The following is a 20593-nucleotide window of genomic DNA, read 5'->3' as shown; positions in this document are numbered from 1 at the left end:
CCTCTCATATCTCCTTCTCTCCAGGGTCTCCTCAACTTGCTCCCTACTATCTCAACAGAGCACAATGTCCTCAGCAAACATCACAGTTCACGGGACTCCTGTCTTATCTTGTCTGTCAGCCTGTCCATCACCATTGCACTTAAGAAAGGCCTCAGAGCTGATCCCTGATGTAACACACCAAAAATGAAACACACCAAACACACAAATATATAAAATGATCCTTATCTGCTAGAATAACTATTTACAAATACAAAAAATATTAAACACACCCCACAAACAAACCCCCACATGACGATGTTTACAGTCCTGAAAAAAAAAGTCCTTACTGTAAATTATAGAAGTAATTCTGGAAATGGGAGCTAGGGTTAAATGATGGAAAGAAGTCCGGAAACACTCCTATTCAATAAACTGGTTCTGGACAGTGAAATTCTCTCCTACTACCGGAGTCCAGAAGAACAGCCTCCTATCCAAGAACATCGAAGGACTGATATGGGAGGAAAAGAACCCACCGCCGTCCTTACATCTGGTGGCCGAGCACCATTCTTCTCCGCTACGAATGTCCAGTAACTGAAAATGTTTAGGAGCTGCTGCAGATGATGTTGATTAGAAAATGGTCCACTCGAAAAGTCCCTCCACATCCTCCTCTTCCGGTTTTATTGGTACAGTGCATAGAAACCACAAACTACAAATCCCACAAGCCCCTCTGCATCAATGCAATCCTGTTTACAGACACTGACCCAATTTACAAACAGAAATCAGTGCATCCAGTGTTGCCATTCATATTAACAAACACTCAACAGGACATTCTTACATAGAAACAAAAACCCCCTATGTGGCCCTCTACAACTTTAAGTGTCCACGAAGGCTAGAGAAGCATCCACCAACAATGCTGGACAGATTATCCTAAACCAAAAATGTGACGTGAGCTGTGAAGGTGCAGTTCTAACTACTGCAGCTCTGCCTCTCCTTGAATTATAATTGTACTCCTCTTCTTCTTCTTCTCGGTTTTTATAGCAGTTCAGAGACCAATGTACAGTAAATGGTGCTTTACCAACACCTACTGAGCTGGAGTGTGAAGCAGAGACCTGGGGAGCATACCCTACCATTGGGTGGGGGTTGGTGATAGTTTAAAAAATAACACTCAAATAATATATTTTTAAAAATTGAAATAAGCATTTTGATACACTATATTGCCAGCACTGTCCTAATATAAAGTACTTTCCATTGTAAAAATAAGCTCCTGTTCAATAGATTTCAGTTTTTTGAAAAAGACGTCATCTTTGCTCCTCAGATGCAGCACACTCCAGTAATATATGCTTTACTGTTCCAGTATAAATACATTTTCTACATAGAAAGACTAGTCAAGTGACTCTTAAATATTCTTCTGATGTCCTTTCACACATACAATTCAAGGCTTAGGTGGTGGTCTCCTTCTGAAGTATCGGCGCATAGCCCACTCTCAACAATGATCACGATAACCGGCGTGACACTGCAGCACGGCTCCTGAGGAAATCTTTGCCAAGACAATTGTAATATGGCAGGTGGTGCTGAACGTGCCATCATTGTTACTCTGGGCCTTCTCACAGCATGCTGAGATATTGAGTTTCCCAAGGGTCCAGGAGACCAGGACATCTTCAGGATAAAAGCCATCGACTCGGCATGAATACTTGCCCAATGACCTGTTCCTTGTATCAGGGCTTCCTTGAATCTGTAAACGTGGCATCACTTGGAAAAAAAAAATGAAAAGAATATCAGTCGTCTTGTTCTAAGTTTTAAAAAATATGAATAACTTTGAGTAAAGTAATCCATAAATTAAATCTAAAATGTTTTTGCACTGCATAATGCTCTCAATCTTTAACAAAATTTTGAAATAAGGACCTACGATGTCAACACACCCCATATGTTGTGTGTCAGACTTTAATACACAGGTTGAATTTTCTGGAGTTGCTAACTGGTTAGAAGGTTGCAGGTTCGAATCCCATAAATGCCAGAAGTGTTTCCACTCCGTTGGGTCCGTGAGCAAGGACCTTAACCAGCAATTGCTTCATCCTGGGTGTGACGCTAATCAGCCCTGCAAGCAGGTTCTTCAATTTACAGGGAGGACTTGGGGTTTGGTGGCAAGACTGGCACTCCAGCCACCGTTAAAAAAACTTCACGCTGTTCCAGTGGGGTGCTGAGTTGTCACCCATTGCACGGCAGCACTCGGGTTCCAATCCGGGTGGTTAGTCGTGTAATGGGTGAGTCGATGCGCTGTATTAGTGCATGTTCTCAACCTTAGTGGCCAGTCTGGTGCAAGCTTGAACCAACATTGATGGAGTGATATTGAAAGTATCGCAAATCATTGGGAAAGAGAAGCACATGGGCTAACGGCTTTCCAGTGACTTATCTGTCTGGCATCTTTATCCAAGACTAGCCGTCCCCTGTGGCTCCACACACGTAGTAGTGAAAGACAACAGTGAGGTTGGGCCCTGCCTTGACTCCCCACTCCTGATATCACTCTTCCCCTTCCCTCGGCCTGCAGCCCCTGTCTTGGATTTGTGTGAATATGTCGCTCCTGCCAGCGAACTTAGCATGATCAGAAAAGTCGCAAAATCAGCCGGAATGTTCATGAAAATTACAGAAGAAAGCCTGATCTAAATACGTTAAGTAGTTCTCTCGTGAAAAGCGGACAGACATACAAATGTTGGATTTTATAAATAGAGAAATTAGTTATCATATTTCAGATACAATTGGTGACATTTCATTTATTTTTTTCAATTAGAGCGCAGGCAGGTGAAGTGACAGGCTGGTGGTCACACAGTGGTGTCACTAGTGGGATCTGAGCCCACAGACTTTAATACACAGGTTGAATTTTCTGGAGTTGCTAACTGGTTGGAAGTGCATAGCGTTAACCACTACACCACACAGCTGCTTAAAGTCTTGCCGGTGTCTTCCTCCTCTACTGAAGGTTAAGCGGCACTCATGAATTTTTTTACATGGTATGTCTGAGACGAGAATATAAAAAAAATTGAACGTAGACCTTAGTGTTCACATTTGCAGTGCACTATCTATTGGAATGCATTTCAGAATGCAATGCAGTAATTAAATGCACTGTATTTGTCATTCCAACAGATGGCACTGTAGTGCTTAATGATTATGTAAATGTATTTTTTTAGCACTTCTTCAGACTAAAAGTTCATCTTTTGATTTGATACTTTGTGAAATTATCTTTTTGCATGACCTTTTGGGGAACCAGAGCGAAGGGTCAGCCATTGTACAGCGCTCCTATCTTTACATCTCTTCTGGGATTTTCATACCCAGAGAATCCATTTTTGATGTTTATTTTTGTTAGGGTAGTTAATTTTGTGGTTGGTAATTTAATAATGTTATTTTCAATGCCATTTAACTCCCATTTTGGGGCATTTGGAGAGCCTTGTGTTGCCCTTTGACTCAGTAATGCTCCCATCATGCACTGGGGGTATGAGCTGATGACATCATCTAGAGTGACAGTATATAAGGTCAATCCTCGTAAGCCCCAAACTGTCCTGGCGATCACATGCGATTCTCTCTTTCTTATTTTGGTATTATATCCCAGCATGAATTAAAACATTGAATTTTGGTTTTGCATTATGGGTGTTGTCAATCGATTCCTTTTATCTCCGCTTTGCTTTCTTTGACTACGCTATTCTCCCGGTCCTTCCATTCAAACCTCTTACATTCTCCATTTGAGATAGTAAAGGTGCCATTTGGTATGGGATTTGTGAAAGCAGTGCTGAGGTTTGTGATGCGCCATCTGTTGGAGAAGAGACGCAGCAACCCAACGAACACCTTGGCACACAGACATTTGTCCCTTTCGTTTTTTTTTTGTTAAGGTGGAATGTAAAACATGACAAAGTCAGAATTTACACATACTAAGCATGACACATAAATTGGTGTCCCTCATTTAAGGTGTCACGGTGACACAGAGGTTAACACCAGATCCAGAGCCTTCAGTGTCTGGATGTTGTCCATGTGCAGCTTTCAAATGTTTTCCCAGTGTCTGAGAGATCTTTATTTTTTTTTCCAGGGATGTCTGGTTTTCCGCCCACATCTATAAAAGGTGAGCAATTCAAATTTTGTTGGTGATTTCAAACTGGCAGAACGAGTGTGTGCGTGTGTGAGTGTGAATGGGCCCTGTGATGGACTGTGGGACCCTGCATTGGATTAAAGATTTGTTTAGAATGTTACGCTATGTTACGTTACGTGATGTGATGCACCAACATCTTTACCCTCTGCATACCTGTAATGACCGAGCTCAGGTTGAACGCTTCAGACATCCTCTGTTGTTCATTTTTGCCCTGCACACATTGGACAGCTGATCGGATGTCACCTTTCTCAGTCTGCAGAGTCAGACGACTTGTGTGCAGGGCACCATTACTGGCAGTAGTGAAGTGGTCCTGAGGAATGGCCTCGCCGTTTTTCAGCCACATGAACGTAGCATCCTTGTTGGAGTGACACTGCAACTCTAAAACTTCACCCACCTTCACTCGACCAGGGGGACCAATAATGGTGAGATTCTTTGCTGAAAAAAAAAATGTGAGGATAACGTCACAGAGTTAACATAATGTCGGTAAGCCAAGTGTGAACAAGGTGACCGACGAATGACATTTTAAAGGAGCACAAGACCACGGCTTGACAGGTAGAAGAGTTGTGTTTGACAAATTTTTGTGATGTGGATCTTCCACTGCTTCCTCTCTCCTGCTGTAGGCCGTATTTCTAAGCAAACGTGCTGGCTTCGCTAAAGGAAATAACACAGTTTAGTAATAACTCAGACATTGTAGGAGGCCTTTTTATAACTACATGGCATATTTCGTAAAGACAATGAATGAAACAACAAGAAATAAAAAAAAACTGACTGACAATCTAAGATTTTCTTTTCTCTTTGCAACTGAGCACAGCCAGGATACCCCTGAGATGGAAAAATGGGGGAAGGCCACTGCCTCCCCCAAGATGCTAGATGGCAGCTTCCCTGGACTGCAGCAGTGCCCTGGATTCCCACAGGGCACTATGGGACATGGAGTTCAGCAACACAGCCCTGCTGGGTACCGTAGGGTACTGCCAGGCAAAGATGGTGGGTAACGAAGTTTTCATCTCGCCTGGAAGTACTAGTGGATCAACTTAGTGGATAACGAGGACTTGCCTTCTCCATCTGACCCGGAAGTGCTGGCATGTCACGTGGATGGAAGAGCAGAAGCACTTCCGGGTCAGGCACTATTTAAAGGACTGCTGTGAACCCAGCAGGTGAGCCAGAGTCGGGTGAAGGTGGACAAAGCTTGCTGGGAGGTGGTGAGGAGAAAGAGAGAGAGAAGAATATTGTGATATTGTGTTTATTTGATTGTCTATTGTGGCAGTGGTGTTTGGGGGGCACTGTACAAGAAGAAACGTTCATTAAAAATACTTCTTGGTGCTTTTGCCCAGTGTCCTGTGTGTCTGTCTGTTGGGGTTTAAGGGTCTGACAGTCACCCCTAGAGTCCAAATCTTATATAAATGTTTGTAAGCCTGTCCATCCATTCACTTTCTAAAACCACTTATTCAGAGTGGGGTCACAGGGATGTTAGTAACTTGAGTGCGGATTTATAAATTACAGTGGTGTGCAAAAGTCTTCGGTCTTCTTGGAAGTCCCCCTAATGTTCCTGCATAACAATAGATTAGTACACATATTTATCCATTCAGTATTTTTAATGTGAAGTCTTATGCTGTAATGATACATTTTCATAGTCCAAATAAACCTTCTTCTGTTGAAATTTAGCTGAAGATATACATTATATACATTAAACTTTAACTTGCCACATGCTTGCATATCGGAAACAGCTAAAGGGCTTTGGTGGTTGTAATTACCTTCCGTACCAGGGGATGGCACAGTATACAAATGCCTTCTCTTCTTCTCCCTCTGCTAAACGGAAGATTGACAGCCACTCCATTGCTGATACCACATCACATTTCTGTCCACGTAAACTCAGCCATCCTGCTTCAGTTCATTCGAGAGCTCCAGTTGGAAAGGACTTCTCGGCATTTACCGTTTATTTTCAACCAATTATACGGGGTCACTAAAGGTGGTGCCCCAACTCTTTATCTTTGTTTGTTAACTAAAAGACTGACACTTGTGGTATTCATCTGAGATATAATTGTGTCTTACCTTACAAGGCTTAAAAGAGTCAATTATTAGGCATGTTTTCACTTGCACCACCCTCACACTTTTTTATGTTCTGTTTGTTCATAGAAAATTGCAGTGAACAGGGTGGCCCGGTTGGAACCCCAAATTTTCTTTGGTTCTCCTGGTCCTTACTTGCTGCCTCCAACATCCACAATACATTTTCACTTACCTCTTATTAACTACTAGCTGTGTAATCCCATGCTGTAAAAAGCACAGGTTCCTAGAAACTATTGAAATTGTCAGAAAAAAAATTGAAATGCAGAGTCTGCGGTTTCACCCCAATGTGTATCAACGGCTAAGCGAGTTTCTCTTTTCTTGGGAGTTTCACTTAGGTGACAGAGTCGCTCTCTTTGAGCTTCATGATGTAGCCTCTCCCTTCCAGGCCGGACAGACAGACAGACACACTTTCACGTGTAAACATTTATATTTAAGACTAGAGGGCTCTTTCTCCTGCTCGCTGCGCTCGCCAACCCCCGGGTGGGTGCTACGCGCTAGCCACTTATCAGCTCTGCTTTTCACGTTTGGGGAAGCGGATGTACAATTTAAACAGATTGTTATTTTCATGGGAATTGTTACATATGCATAATAGACCTAACTATTTTACATTACAGTGAGTAATTAAACATAGTAAAAAATAGTAAAATGTAATAAATTGAAAGAAAATTATGTTTCATGTTGTGTTAGTTATTCGTTGCATTATACGTTTTCGTTCTGTTTGGCTTATAAAATTTATCGTAAATCTTCAGTAAAAACAGTTGTCACGCACTCACGAATAGGAGACAGCGGACGGACCTTAAACCGCTTCGAAAGACGTTCGCCGGCGGGGAGTGGCGGGGTACTAACCTTTCTCCTTTGTTTTCCAGAAAAAGAGACGCTCCGCCATCATAGCCTGCCCACAGTACGTCCACTTCCGCCCTTCCTCCGCCATCTTTCCTGACGTCAGCAGTCCCATCCTTCCTCACAGTCCCTTCCCAGCATTCCTCCACTTACTCACAACTCCCCTATAAAATGGCCGCCGACGCCTCATAACAGCGTTGCGCATATGAACTGTTTTTGTTTATATTTTGACCACCTTTTGAGTTATTGTGGAGTGTCTACAATATACGGGGCCGGAAAACCCCAAACCTTTTTGCTTGTTGTTGCTTCATCTTTTACAGTGGCATAGTCGGCAGGATAACAGCCCGAGAGAGATGACTGAAGGGCAAGACCTTAATACAGTGCTGCAGGGAATGAATGCCCAGATCCTGGCCCTGCAGCAGGCGCAAGCCAATACCACCCGCGAGTTGGAGGAAACGAAGGCCAAGTTGGCAGAAGCCCGGAGGGTAAGAGTCGATCCGCCTTGTCCAACCCCTCCGCCTCTGGTACCCATGACCGAGGCGGACGACATCGAATCCTACCTGGGCATCTTCGAATGGACGGCCACCCGGAACTTGTGGCAGCGGTCCGAGTGGGCGTCCATTCTGGCGCCCTACATGAAGGGACCCACGCAGCGGGCTTATTACGACCTCCCCGAGGAGGAGGCCGCGAGTTACGACCTCCTAAAGCAAGAGATCCTGGCACGCTACGGCATTACGCCGGGCCAGCAGGCGATCGAGTGGCGAAGCTGGCAATTTGACCCAGAAAAGCTGGCCCGAGCGCAGGCCTTCGACTTTTGGGGAAAGATGGGGCGGTGGCTACGGCCTGAAGGTCCCCAAGCCAGGAAGGTCGTGGAGCAAGTGGCCTGTGAGGGCCTGTTAAACGCCCTGCCTAGCTCCCTCGCCCAGCAGGTCCGGCGCCACCCCTACAAGGACATGTCAGGACTCCTGGAGGTCCTGGAGCATCAGCTCGCGGTCTACCAAGCTGGGGGGTCGGAAAGGCAAGTTCATGGGAACCGACAGGGATGGGCGGCCAACCCCGAGCCCTCTCGACGCGCTGCGGAAGCGCCGCCAATACCCAAAGAAAAGCCGGCATCTCCGCGCTGTTACAAGTGAGGGGAGACCGGTCACCTACTGCCGACCTGTCCTCTCAACACCACCTCTGAGCCGATGGACTGCACCTGGGCCACTGCGGAAAGGTACTGTACTCCGTCGCACCCGCTGGCAAGTCCAAACACGGGAGTGGTGTTATTGAATGGGCACTCGGTGGTGGCTTTATTTGACTCCGGCAGCAACATTACCATTGTCGCTCGCCGTTACGTATTTCCGCGACAGTGGCTTACGCAGCACTTGCAAGTCACTTGTATGCATGGAGAGACCAGGTCTTACCGTAGCGCCCGCTGTTACATCACATGGAAGGGGCAAGTTTCCAACCTGACGGTCGCGGTGTTACCCGATCCCCCCTATCCTGTAATTTGGGGCAAGACTGGTCGCACAGGAAAAGAGGTAAGACGAACACTGCTCCCGGGGCCTCACTAGGTCTGGCTATGAGAGGGCGAGGCACCCTTCCCGCGGTCTCCACGCCATGCTCTGAGGCAAGCCATAATGGCACAGGCACACCGGGGGAAGTTTCTCAGGCGACGGACTCTGACCCGGAAGTATCCGCCGGAGAAGGGACGAGCCAGGGAACACTTCCGCCAAACCGCTCACAAGACCCCTTGAGCAATTTGGACCATCAATTTTGGTTTAAATTTAAAAGGGAGCAGTGGAATGATGATTCCCTGCGGTTTGCCCAGAATGCAATTGTTCTTCCAGGCAGCTCACAAGCTGACGGTTCCATGCCACACGAGCCTTTCTTTGTGCTGGAAGATGATCTGTTGTATCGGGTGGCAACCCACGAGGGTGAGGTGCGGAAATTGCTGCTAGTGCCACGTACCTTACGGCGGGAGGTATGTGAACTAGCTCACTCTCACCTCCTAGGCGCCCACCTCGGGGCCGAGAAAACATTGGCGAGAATCAAGCTCCGCTTTTACTGACCCGGGATCAACGAGGAGGTCCGGCGTTTCTGTCAATCCTGCCCGGAATGTCAGATTCGCCAGATTCCTAGGAGGGACCGCGCTCCTCTCGTCCCCATACCCCTGATAGATATCCCTTTTGACAGAATAGGGGTGGACTTAGTAGGAGCCCTGGAACCCTCGAACCGTGGCCATAAGTACATACTGGTCATGGTGGATTACGCGACCCGATACCCTGAGGTGGTTCCCCTGCGCTCCGCTAACACTAAAAATATCGCACGGGAATTAGTCAACTTATTTTCTAGAGTGGGAGTACCCTCACGGACCAGGGTACTCCCTTCACCTCAGATACGTTCAGGGAGGTTGCCAGGTTACTGTGAATAAAGCACCTGAAGACGTCCGTCTACCACCCCCAAAAAGACGGGTTGGTGGAACGCGCGAATAGGAGACAGCGGACGGACCTTAAACCGCTTCGAAAGACGTTCGCCGGCGGGGAGTGGTGGGGTACTAACCTTTCTCCTTTGTTTTCCAGGAAAAGAGACGCTCCGCCATCATAGCCTGCCCACAGTACGTCCACTTCTGCCCTTCCTCCGCCATCTTTCCTGACGTCAGCAGTCCCATCCTCCCTCACGGTCCCTTCCCAGCATTCCTCCACTTCCGACTCCTCCCCTATAAAATGGCCGCCGATGCCTCATAACGGCATCGCGCATATGAACTGTTTTTGTTTATATTTTGACCACCTTTTGAGTTATTGTGGAGTGTCTACAATATACAGGGCCGGAAAACCCCAAACCTTTATGCTTGTTGTTGCTTCATCTTTTACACAGTATATTTGGAATTAATTTTTCATCTATATAGCATAGAATTTTGATTCCTGTGTTTGGAGTTACATCGTGACAACGCAACGTATAACTGCCCTTGAGTGAATATCATTTCTTTCTCTCTAATAAATAAACTGACTTTTTCGATTGTTTGTCCCTGTGATTTGTTAATTGTCATAGCAAAAGCTATTCTAACGGAAAACTGTAAACGTTTTAAGATGTTTTCATCTTCCACACTATCACCAACAACTGTATCAGCGTAGTCTATTGATACGCATTTAACCAATTTGCCGTGTAACCGATCAACAATTTTCATGTTAACTCATTTGGCTTCATCGTTTCTCGGTGCTAAGATTGCCAGTGTACTCATTTCTTCTGTTGATAACCCTTTGAGTTGAAATTCTACAATAAGATTTGTACATAATAAGTCTCCTTTTATTAGGACTTAAAGTTAGGAAAATGTAAAAATTTATAAGAGATGAGAGCGCAGGAACTGTGTCTGACAAAAGCATTCACAAGAATGAGAGGTGAGAGGACTGCGGGCGTGGGCCGTTAACCTGAAATGGTTGAGAGGAGGGCAGGAATTGAAAAAATCTCTTGGCAATAGTCTCATCTCAAGATTTTCTTTTCTACTAGAGCGATAAGTATATAATTTATACTTTCATTACTTTGTCATTTATGTAGAATTAATGAAACAACAAGAGGGTGCCAAGTGTGGGGAAGGTTGCTGCTTTCTCATTCAGAGTGTTTATCAAGGCTATGGAGGTTGCACCTCGATAATTAGAACAACTTCGGTAAAGGTAAGACATTGTTTTGTTAGTAAGTGGCATATAACTAAAAGAGTTGATTTTTATGTGCATCTCGAGGACACCTTCTAGTTTTTTAGTGCTGGTGACAGCAAGTCCCTATGCGGGATATTGAGGGATGACTGGCATGTGGCACCACTTGAGACTTTGTCTGGATAGGACTGCTGAATGTACAGGTGTGAGTGTGTTAATCTTCAAGGGTGAGAGTAGAGAGTGAGTCTTACCATAAACCACATTATTCTACCATAATTCAATCACTTACAATTAAAAAAAAGAAAAAGTAGAGAAAGTATCCCACCTGTGACAGTCAGGGTGACTCCTGGTCCTTCTTTAGAGATTGTGTCCCCCTTATCATCAGCATACTTAATGCAGTAATACTTTCCTGTGTCATTGATTTTGACGCCTTTTATTATGATGCCGAATTCAGTCTCATAATTCTGCCCTGTCCGGGTCACTCGAGCATCATTTCTGTCACCTGCTTTGGGCAGGCCCGAGAAGATGTGTGTGCTTTGGCTGCCCTCACCTTTGTACCACCTCACCAAGTCCCATGAAGTTATTGAGGGCATCCTGCAGGTTAAAACGACATTGCTTCCTTCCACTGCTTCCACTGGAGTCTTCTGCTGAACGATGGCTGACCCTGTAACATGAGGAGGTGTTTAAGTGTTAATTGCAAAAATGATTAAAATTTGATTTGAGTAAATGTAAAGGTATAGGGTTTATTGAAGAAACAATGGAGCAGCAGTAGACAACGTTTAAATTACATTGCTGAAGGCACCAAAAATCCTCACTGCAAACAACTGAAGATGAATTAATCTGTTTAAGGGTGAACGCCAGCTGTCTGGAGAAACATACTGAGGAGGCGATAGTCAGTTTGGCTGCCAGCGTACCCAAATAAAGTCACTTACTGTATGTTCAGGAGATTTAAGTGGAAGTATCGAGACATCAAACAGAATAAAAACTCGAGACAACAGAGGAGCTTTTCAAGAAAGAAAGAAAGGAAAACTATAAGTGACATACATATGTCCAACAACGAAAAGACATGAGGGTAGTGAGAGAACATGTGGAGAAAAGTAACCGGCAAACTGAATGAACATCCATCTATCTATCTATCTATCTATCTATCTATCTATCTATCTATCTATCTATCTATCTATCTATCTATCTATCTATCAGAAGTAGGGGTTTGGACAGACAGTCTATAAATTTGCTCACTTTACCTCTCCCTATCTCTCTGTCACATCATTGCCATGAAGAGCACAACTTGGCAGCCATATTGAGGCATGCGGCCTGTTCTGAAGAAAGCTGACCAACTAAAGACATTTGAAGTAGAAGTAGAAGTTTGTGTGCCACCTGAAACTACACATCAGCATTTATCAGGTTGTATGGTTGCCAGTATTCACTTGTACTTTGCCTATTGTTATTATTTTTGAATATTATCAATATTACATTATTTAAATTGTAACTTAACTCCTGCTTGTCTTCTACTACACCTAATTGCCTGATGTTATAGATGTAGAAAGGAAGGTGGGGAGAGGTTATAAAGTACAATATGTTATAAACAGTGGTAAGTCTGTGAGATTTGACATTCTGACAATTCTGAGGCTAAACATTAATAATACAAAAGGGGGAACGTAGAGGAATAGAGAGCTCTACCAAGACAAAACAGCCACACTGCCTGCCATTTCTTCCAGGAGTCTCACCTAACACAGCAATATAAATCAGAGCAGCTAATTGTATTATTCAGAGGCACGGAGTACAGCTTTGTAATCCAAGCAAATTCCTTTATCACTACCGTCCAAACATTTCACCAGTTATTGCTGCGCACACAATGCAAATATTTTCAAATTGCAAATAAATGACAAGACATTACTTGTCAGATCTGAGCCCATTCTGTGACTTTGCTGAATCTCCACTGAAACTCAAAAGGAGACCCTTGTTAGACTACCAGGGTGATTATTCAGGAGAAAACAAACTGAGAATCAGGACACGTAAGACAGCGTTGCCATTTTATTTCTTTCTGATCTTATTGTTGTTGAAGAGAAACCAAACAGATATGAAGGAGATCTCTCTTTTGATTTTTCATTCTTACGGGAAACAACTATGGAAAATTGTCAACCCTTCATGGGACAAAAGAAAAATGTGTTCTGTCCAATGAAAGACATCCAAGACACACAAATGCGGTTCTCATTGATATGTGTAGTTTGTTTGAAGGTTTGAGGTGTAAAATGCGACCAAAGTAACTGGAAATTGAAATAAAGTGACAGATCATTCCCTAATTTGGAACAAAGAAACAGACCAGAAACTAGAATCCTGAGAACACCTTAGAGCAGGGGTCCCCAACTCCGGTCCTGGAGGGCCCCAGTGACTGCAGGTTTTCATTCTAACCCTTTTCTCAATTAGTGACCTGTTTTTGCTGCTAATTAACTCCTTTTGAATTAATTGAGTTGCTGTTAAGACCTCTTAATTGATTCTTTTTCCTTAATTAGCTGCCAAACAATAGTGAGATACAAAATGAGCCAAAACAGGACCACCAAACTGTGTCCATCATACAATATCCGAAAATAAAGTAAGATGAAGGTCTCAGGAATGTTGATTTGCTCAGGTCCATAAAACATTTTGCCAGCTCTCTTAGAATAAAGAAAATTGGCAATTTCAGAAATGTCTGCTTTGGCACAACGAGAGCAGCGACATGCCATGGAGTTAAAGAACGGGTTTAATTAACAATGAGACTCAGCCTTATTAAGCAACTGGTTGGAGTGAAATTGATTGGAGTTTGAGGCCCTGACTGAGTTGGTCCTATGTTGGCCCACACACTTCACATTTTGTTTCATTTTGGGTGCCATTTAAGGAAAGAAATGAAGCAATTCAGATGAACAATGAAGAAATTCAGGGAAAAAACAAGTCTGTCTATTATAATAAAAAACAATCTTGGAAAGAGAGATGAGATGTAATTTTCTCAGAGAGACACTTTCACGTCCTGCGAGATTTAACCCCTCCTGGGGCTGGAAATAAAAGACAAAGAGTAGATGACAAAGTAGAACATCGTAAAGAATTCCAAAATGCCACGATACACATGCAGAACAGGTTAGAGATAATGGAAGTAGAAAAATTTGAAAGTCTCAAAAAAAATGATATTAAAGATTGCATTAGCGCAAACAAACAGAAATTATTACTCAGTGAAATAAAGGAACAGATTGAATATATTGTTTGGAATTAAAAATTTAAGTCGGAGACTTGTAGATCGTCTAATATGTGTTGCCATCAGGGAAAAGTAGTGTTTCTTCCCAAAGAAGAGGCGTATCTGTCAGAATTAAAAGACTGGTTCTTCAGTGAAAGTGAAATCCCAAAAGAGAAAATTTCAAGCCCCACGAGACAAGAATTTATGCAAAGAGATTTGGAAAAGTCGAGCCCACATCTAAAACATTTACAACCATTCAATCAATCAACATTTATTTATATAGCACATATTCATACAAAAAAAATGTAGCTCAAAGTGCTTTACAAAATGAATAGAGAAATAGAAGACACAATAAAAAATAAACATAGGTCAACATTAATTAACATAGAATAAGAGTAAGGTCCGATGGCCAGGGTGGACAGAAAAACAAAAAAACTCCAAAGGCTGGAGAAAAAAATAAAATCTGTAGGGGTTCCAGACCAAGAGACCGCCCAGTCCCCTCTGGGCAATCTACCTAACATAAGTCAAACAGTCCTCTTTGTATTTAGCGTTTTCATCGAAGGACCTGATGATGATGGTCACGTAGACTTCTGGCTTTCAGTCCATCAATGTTGGTGCATCATGATGCACACACACACGGTTCAGTCAGTTCTCATTTGTGTGAATGGTATTGTCTGACTAATTTCTTGTAAAAATAAAGAAACGATATTCACTCACGGGCAGTTATGTGTTGCGTTGTCACGATGTAATTCCAAACACGGAATCAAAATTCAATGTGATATTGATGAAAAGGTAAAAGCGAGAAGAGATCTAATATATGGACAGAGGGGATATGTCAGAAGTATGAAGATATTGTTCATCTTTAAAGTTCAAGTAGGACAGCGTTTCTCAACCTTTAAGTCTTTGCGACCCGAGTTTTCATAACAGTTTTAATCACGCCCCCCATAACATTTTTTTGAAATGTAGATGCAAATTTTATTATACCTACTTAACTTTATTCGACATTTATCTAACTCTATATTTACTGTTCTAGTATCAGAATGTAGTTTAAATTAATTTGTTCTGGTTTCAACAGATGTTTTTTTCATATCTTTCATTCTTCTTTTCTTTATTTCACATCTTCACACCCCCTTTTTGTTACTTCGCGCCACCCTAGGGGGGCCCGCCCCACAGGTTGAGAACCACTGAAGTAGGAGACTTGTAAATTGTCTAATTTGTGTTGCCATCGGGGAAAAGTAGTGTTTCTTCCCAATGAAGAGGAGTATCTGCGTGAATTAAAAGATTTGTTGTTTGGTGAAAGTGAAATCCACATACGCAAGTGGCAGAGACGTGAAGTTGGTGGTGTGTAGCGCAGGCAGGGGGGTTGGCAAGCAAAGTTAGCAGGGGGCAATGGCACCAAGTCAATTAAAATGAATGGAAAAGGAGTTAATTAGCAATTAAACAGGTCAGTAATTAAGAAAAGGGTTAAGAATGACAACTTGTAGCAACAGCGGCCCTCCAGGACCGGACTTTGAGAACCCTGCCTTAAATGAACAATCTGACCAGACCTCTTCAACAGAATGTGCCCTCCATACAAGAAGAGCAATAAGAAATCTGTCAGGGCTTACCTCTTTGAGGGGTACATATATTGCTTAAATAATTAGGAACAAATATTCACTCAAAATAGTTTCAGGAGGCTTTCAATGCAATTACATTGTTATTTTAACAATACAATTTTACATAAACATCAATGATTTTATAAAATATGGTCTTTTTACTAAGCACCGCTCCACTAAAACACCATCCGTGTATTTTATGCTGAAAAGAAAGAGGAGGTTAGGAGTAGGCACTGACACAGCAGATTGCCGCACCCACCACACGACAAACCAATTCAGGATCCAAATTAGGACCCGAGTGCAGCCATGCAACGGGTGACACCTCAGCACCACACCAGTTCAGATGGAGTGTAACACGGTGAGGTTTTTAATGGTGGCTAGAGTGCCAATTCTAGAGGACCTGGAGGACCTACATGCAAATTAACGTCATACCCAGGATGGAGCAATTGCACGTTAACGGCCTCGCTCAGGGGTCCAACAGAGCAGTTGGCATTTACGGGATTTGAACCGGCAACCCTTTAATTGCCAGTGCAGATCATTTGCCTCAGAGCCACCACTCCGTTGAAAAAATAAAAAGCTTAGTATTAATACATCAGCAAGAAAAATAAAAACGCTGAAAAGGTAGTATTATTTCAAATAGATAATGTCATTGTAGCAATTAAATGAGAATAAAAACTAGATAGATAGATAGATAGATAGATAGATAGATAGATAGATAGATAGATAGATAGATAGATAGATAGATAGATAGATAGATAGATAGATAGATAGATAGATAGATAGATAGATACTTTATTAATCCCAAGGGGAAATTCACATAATCCAGCAGCAGTATACTGATACAAAGAAAGTCATATACGGAGCTGCTGGAAAGGCTGCCTAACCCTAATAGAAAACTTAATGTTGCCGATCCACTCAGAAAATACAACAACGTTTAATCCTAATTTTGTCTCTATTGGCTCCTCACTTCTTGTTCCCAGGAGGAAGCCTAACAGTGGCTATTTACTCAGGTAGGATAGTTTTTCAAACATTGCTCTCCTGTCTTCAAACACAGTGGCACTTTACACACATACAGTGCCCATCCACACTGGGCACGCAGGGTTTTTTCTTTCTTCATTCTTTCTTTGATACGTCGTGAAAGCATGCCTGACGTTACCGGTATCATTCATTTTATTATTTTCAAAAGTAGGGTCGCTGTCACTATCATCGGAATGAACTTCACTCTCATTGTTGGAAGGGATTTCCGCACAAAGCAAACAGTAAATTTACTCATAAGACAATTGTCATAACTGATGTTATTTAAGGGTTGTGGTGAGCTGCATTGACCATATGGAAATACAGCTCTTAAGAGAAGAAACTTGTAAATACAGAAAATGGCATCTGCGTTATTTCCAGAATGATTACTTAATGATAATCAAATATTTACTCATCTAAATTATTAGAAGCACCAGCGGAATATTCAGAAAACCACTGGCGTAACTACAATAGCGTCCACTTAGCGTCAGACTTCCACTCAAGATGTGAACATGTGACCGAAACTCGGCCCAGTACTTTTGCTGCCATCTAGCGAGTCATAGCTAAACGCAGGCATGTGGTTCGTATGGATTGCAGCCGCCCGTGAAATTCACAGTAAATAATATATATATATATATAAATAATTTCTAAAAACCATACTTATATTAAGTTAAAAAGTGTAATAAAAAGTAAAAAATAAGTCTCTCATACATCACTCATGTAGAGAAAAGCCAAGCAAAACGACACCTTTTAGAAATGATGAAATTCGCTCTGACACGTAATCGATCCTCTTTTGGACAAGATTGCTACTTGCAACAAATGGGGACTGCAATGGGCTGTCAGTTTGCACCTCACTATGCAAACCTATTTAAGGCAAAATTGGAGGAAGATTTCGTGTCAATGTGCATCTTAAAGCCAATGTTGTATCTCCGTTACATAGATGACATCTTCATAATCTGGACTGCCAGTGAGAAGGACCTCCTCCATTTTCATAACGAATATAATTCTTTTCACCCCAACATAAAGCTGAAGCTGAATTACTCAAAAACAGAAGTCAGCTTCCTTGACGCCACCATTCAACTGAAAGACAACACCCTTGTAACTTCCGTTTTTCACAAACCAACAGACAGACGGACCAACCTAAGAAGTGATAGCTTCCACCCCAAGCATATAAGGCGCTCCAATATTTTCAGCCAAGCAATACGATACAATCTTATCTGCTCAGACCTGACAGACCGGGATCAACAACTGCAGGATCTCAGACAAGATTTCATCAGACAAGGTTATACCCCCAAAACGACAGACACTCAAATAAAAAGAGCTACTGCCATACCCAGAGACAACCTTCTGGAATATAAAATCAAAGACAACAAGAACTGCATCCCCCTTATTGTCACCTACAGCCCACATCTTGAAACACTTCAAAAAATTATAAAAGAACTTCAGCCAATGCTAAACAACGACCAAACACTAAAAAAAAATGGATTTCCTGAACCTCCCTTCCTGGCATACAGTCAACCACCAAACCTTCAGCAACTAATTGTCCGAAGCTCCCTAAGTGAACCAACAGAAAATGGCACCTCTTCCCTGCCTACAGAAAAGATGTAAAATGTGTGAAGTTTGTAATGAGTTTTTGAAAACAGTGTGGATCTGTAGTCAGGTTGTCTGTGTCAGTCTGAGAGATGCAAACAATCCTCATATCTGGCCATAAAACTCTTGTCTCTGTTCAAGCCATGTTGTAATGCATTCAATTTTAGCATAAGTTTCACTTCCCATTTTTTTCTCTCTTGCTGTGTTCTGAAGTTGCCCATAAGCCCTGTGACTTTAAAGTCCCTCTCACAGTGTCCATGGCTGTTGAAGTGGGCCGCTACAGGAACATCTGTGTTGCCATGTTTAATGTGGACCCTGTGGAAATTCATTTCTCTGGCAGAGTGTTTGTCCAGTTTCTCCCACATAGAGTGCAGTGTCAGGACATTTCAGAGAATGAGGTAGACCACATTAGATAATCTGCAGGAAAATACGGTGGAGCACTTTAGAAAACTACTAAAAACACATTACTTTAGCATGGCTTTCTCATAACTTCATTTTAGTTTAATCCTGATGCTCTGCATATTCAATTAATTATCATTACTATTCATGGTGGCTCCAAAATCCGTACTGACCCCTACTTTCTCTTCTGTTCTTTTTCCGGTTTTCTTGGGTGGCGACCTGCGCCACCACCACCTGATCATATCACCATGATGTTCTTACATTGATGGATGAAACGCCAGAAGTCTACGTGACTGTCATCATCAATTCCTTCCATGAGAACCCTGAATACAATGAGGACTGATTGAGATCATTTATGTTAGGTAGAATGCCTAAAGGGGGGGCTGGGTGGTCTCATGGCCTGGAACCCCTGCAGATTTTATTTTTTCTCCAGCAGTCATAAGTTTTTTTTGTTTTTTCTCTCCTCCCTGGCCATCGGACCTTACTTTTATTCTATGTTAATTAGTTTTCTCTGATTTTAATTCTTACTTTGTCTCTTTTCTCTTTCTTCATCATGTAAAGCACTTTGAGCAACATTATTTGTATGAAAATGTGCTATAGAAATTAATGCTGTTGTTGTTGATTCATGTATTGTCTTTGAAAGTGAGTAAGTGTGCAAAATTTCAAGTCATTTGGACAACAGGAAGTGGGTTAAATATCGATTACAAGACTTGTACGAGACAACAAACAGGTGAAGTTAATATAAAACGTGGTAATAATAACAATAAAAAAAACAAATGTGGCGAGCAGAACTAACCACCGGCCATATATAGTTGCTATAAGCCACCACCCTTTAAAGAGTTAGTGAACCTGAAAGATCAAGATGATTTCCCCCTAAACGTTTTGGACTCTCCCTTAAAAAGATTCAATCCACTGTCATGTCATTCATCCTTCTAATGTTCTACCAGCTCTGTTCTGCTAGTTCAGTATCTACTCGAAGCCAGAAACTCACATTTGTATTTAAAGCAACAGCAAAGCATCGATCCATCCATCCATCCAAATCTGTCCTGAGTTGATGCTGCTTGACTTCTTCTCGGTAGCTTCGGCTCTCTGATGTTCCACCCTACGCAGTAAAACTGAATTTCAAAGAGCCAAGAAGCAGCAGTTTTCAGGCTTACAGCTGCCACTGCCTCACTTTCTGTCACCTTCTCTCACATTCTCATCCACAACGCAGCTCGGTTACGGCTCACGTAGCGTCACTTACGGTACCTTGAGAATCACAGACGAGCGTGGAGATGAGGCAGGTCACCACTACACCGAGGGTCAACATGGCTGGGCAAGTGAAGGACCACAAAATGAGTATAAAAGTAATATATTAGCATGTGAAAATATATTCCTTTAACCTAGTGACACTTCTTGTTGGCTAACTAGAAAGATTTACAATATACAAGCGTTCGAGGCAACTCAGGCTCCTTCTTCAGGCAAGATATCTTTAAACCTAAGAAGAGAAAGTTAAGAGCATAAGAAGAAGATAGTCTTGAGCAATTCAGAGATTATCTAGCATTGCAAACGAAATTAAAAAGAAAAACAGTCGTAGGAGGAAGTCTGTCACCGCCCCAAGACGTCCAGCTGTAATTTTATTTCCACATCGGAGATTCTGAGTGTAACGCCCCTTGATTTGGAGGCAACAGTTTGTATAACTTCATGTCATGTTTGATTCTCCTTTTTTTCTTAAAATGTTGCTGCATAACGCCTGCAGGACAAGAACAATGTAAACCCCTAGTAAGAATAAAAAGATTGTTTTATATTCAGTGGACTCAGAAAGTATACTCGGACTTGAGGAATAAAAAATTAAGAAAAGAGATCTCCTTACCGGGCGACACGGTGGCGCAGTGGTACCGCTGCTGTCTCGCTGTTAGGAGACCCGGGTTTGCATGTTCTCCCCGTGTCTGCATGGGTTTCCTCCCACAGTCCAAAGACATGCAGGTTAGGTGGATTGGAAATCCTAAATTGTCCCTAGTGTGTGTGTGCATCAGATGACCCAAATGATTTGGAACCACCTGAACAACCTGAAATGCCACCTGAACTCGTTTCAGAAAATGAACCACACCCAAGAAGAAACTGGAAACAAGTTAAATACGAGGCTGATTTATTTTTTGGAAAAGATGGA

General features: G+C 42.5%; 1 protein-coding gene across 2 annotated transcripts; it reads right to left on the bottom strand.

Annotated features, from left to right (window-relative positions):
• Nucleotides 1–231: 231 nt before the first annotated feature.
• On the bottom strand, nucleotides 232–19968 carry LOC120538057 (tyrosine-protein phosphatase non-receptor type substrate 1-like). Of its 2 annotated transcripts, none has more exons than XM_039767461.1 (4): nucleotides 19693–19968; nucleotides 10967–11305; nucleotides 4259–4540; nucleotides 232–1725 (listed from the first exon to the last, which is right to left on the bottom strand). In XM_039767461.1, exons 1-4 carry the CDS (start codon nucleotides 19751–19753, stop codon nucleotides 1460–1462), a joined length of 948 nt encoding a protein of 315 aa, XP_039623395.1. In that variant the 5' UTR covers nucleotides 19754–19968; the 3' UTR covers nucleotides 232–1459. The 2 variants fall into 2 exon arrangements, with proteins under 2 accessions (XP_039623395.1, XP_039623396.1); XM_039767462.1 differs by lacking the exon at nucleotides 19693–19968 and adding an exon at nucleotides 19436–19675.
• Between the last annotated feature and the right edge of the window lie 625 nt (nucleotides 19969–20593).

The sequence above is a fragment of the Polypterus senegalus genome, chromosome 10, assembly GCF_016835505.1.
Source record: "Polypterus senegalus isolate Bchr_013 chromosome 10, ASM1683550v1, whole genome shotgun sequence".
NCBI classification, from domain to species: Eukaryota; Metazoa; Chordata; class Cladistia; order Polypteriformes; family Polypteridae; genus Polypterus; species Polypterus senegalus.
Note: the sequence above shows the minus strand (reverse complement) of the source record. Positions and strands in the feature narration are given on the sequence as shown.

Excerpts from the sequence above, each read along its gene's own strand:
- LOC120538057 (XM_039767461.1), bottom strand. The coding sequence starts at position 19,753 with ATGTTGACCCTCGGTGTAGTGGTGACCTGCCTCATCTCCACGCTCGTC. Across the intron at positions 4,541-10,966 it reads AGTCACCCTGACTGTCACAG|CAAAGAATCTCACCATTATT; the intron begins GTGGGATACTTT and ends TTTTTTTTTCAG. Across the intron at positions 1,726-4,258 it reads CCTGAGCTCGGTCATTACAG|TGATGCCACGTTTACAGATT; the intron begins GTATGCAGAGGG and ends TTTTTTTCCAAG.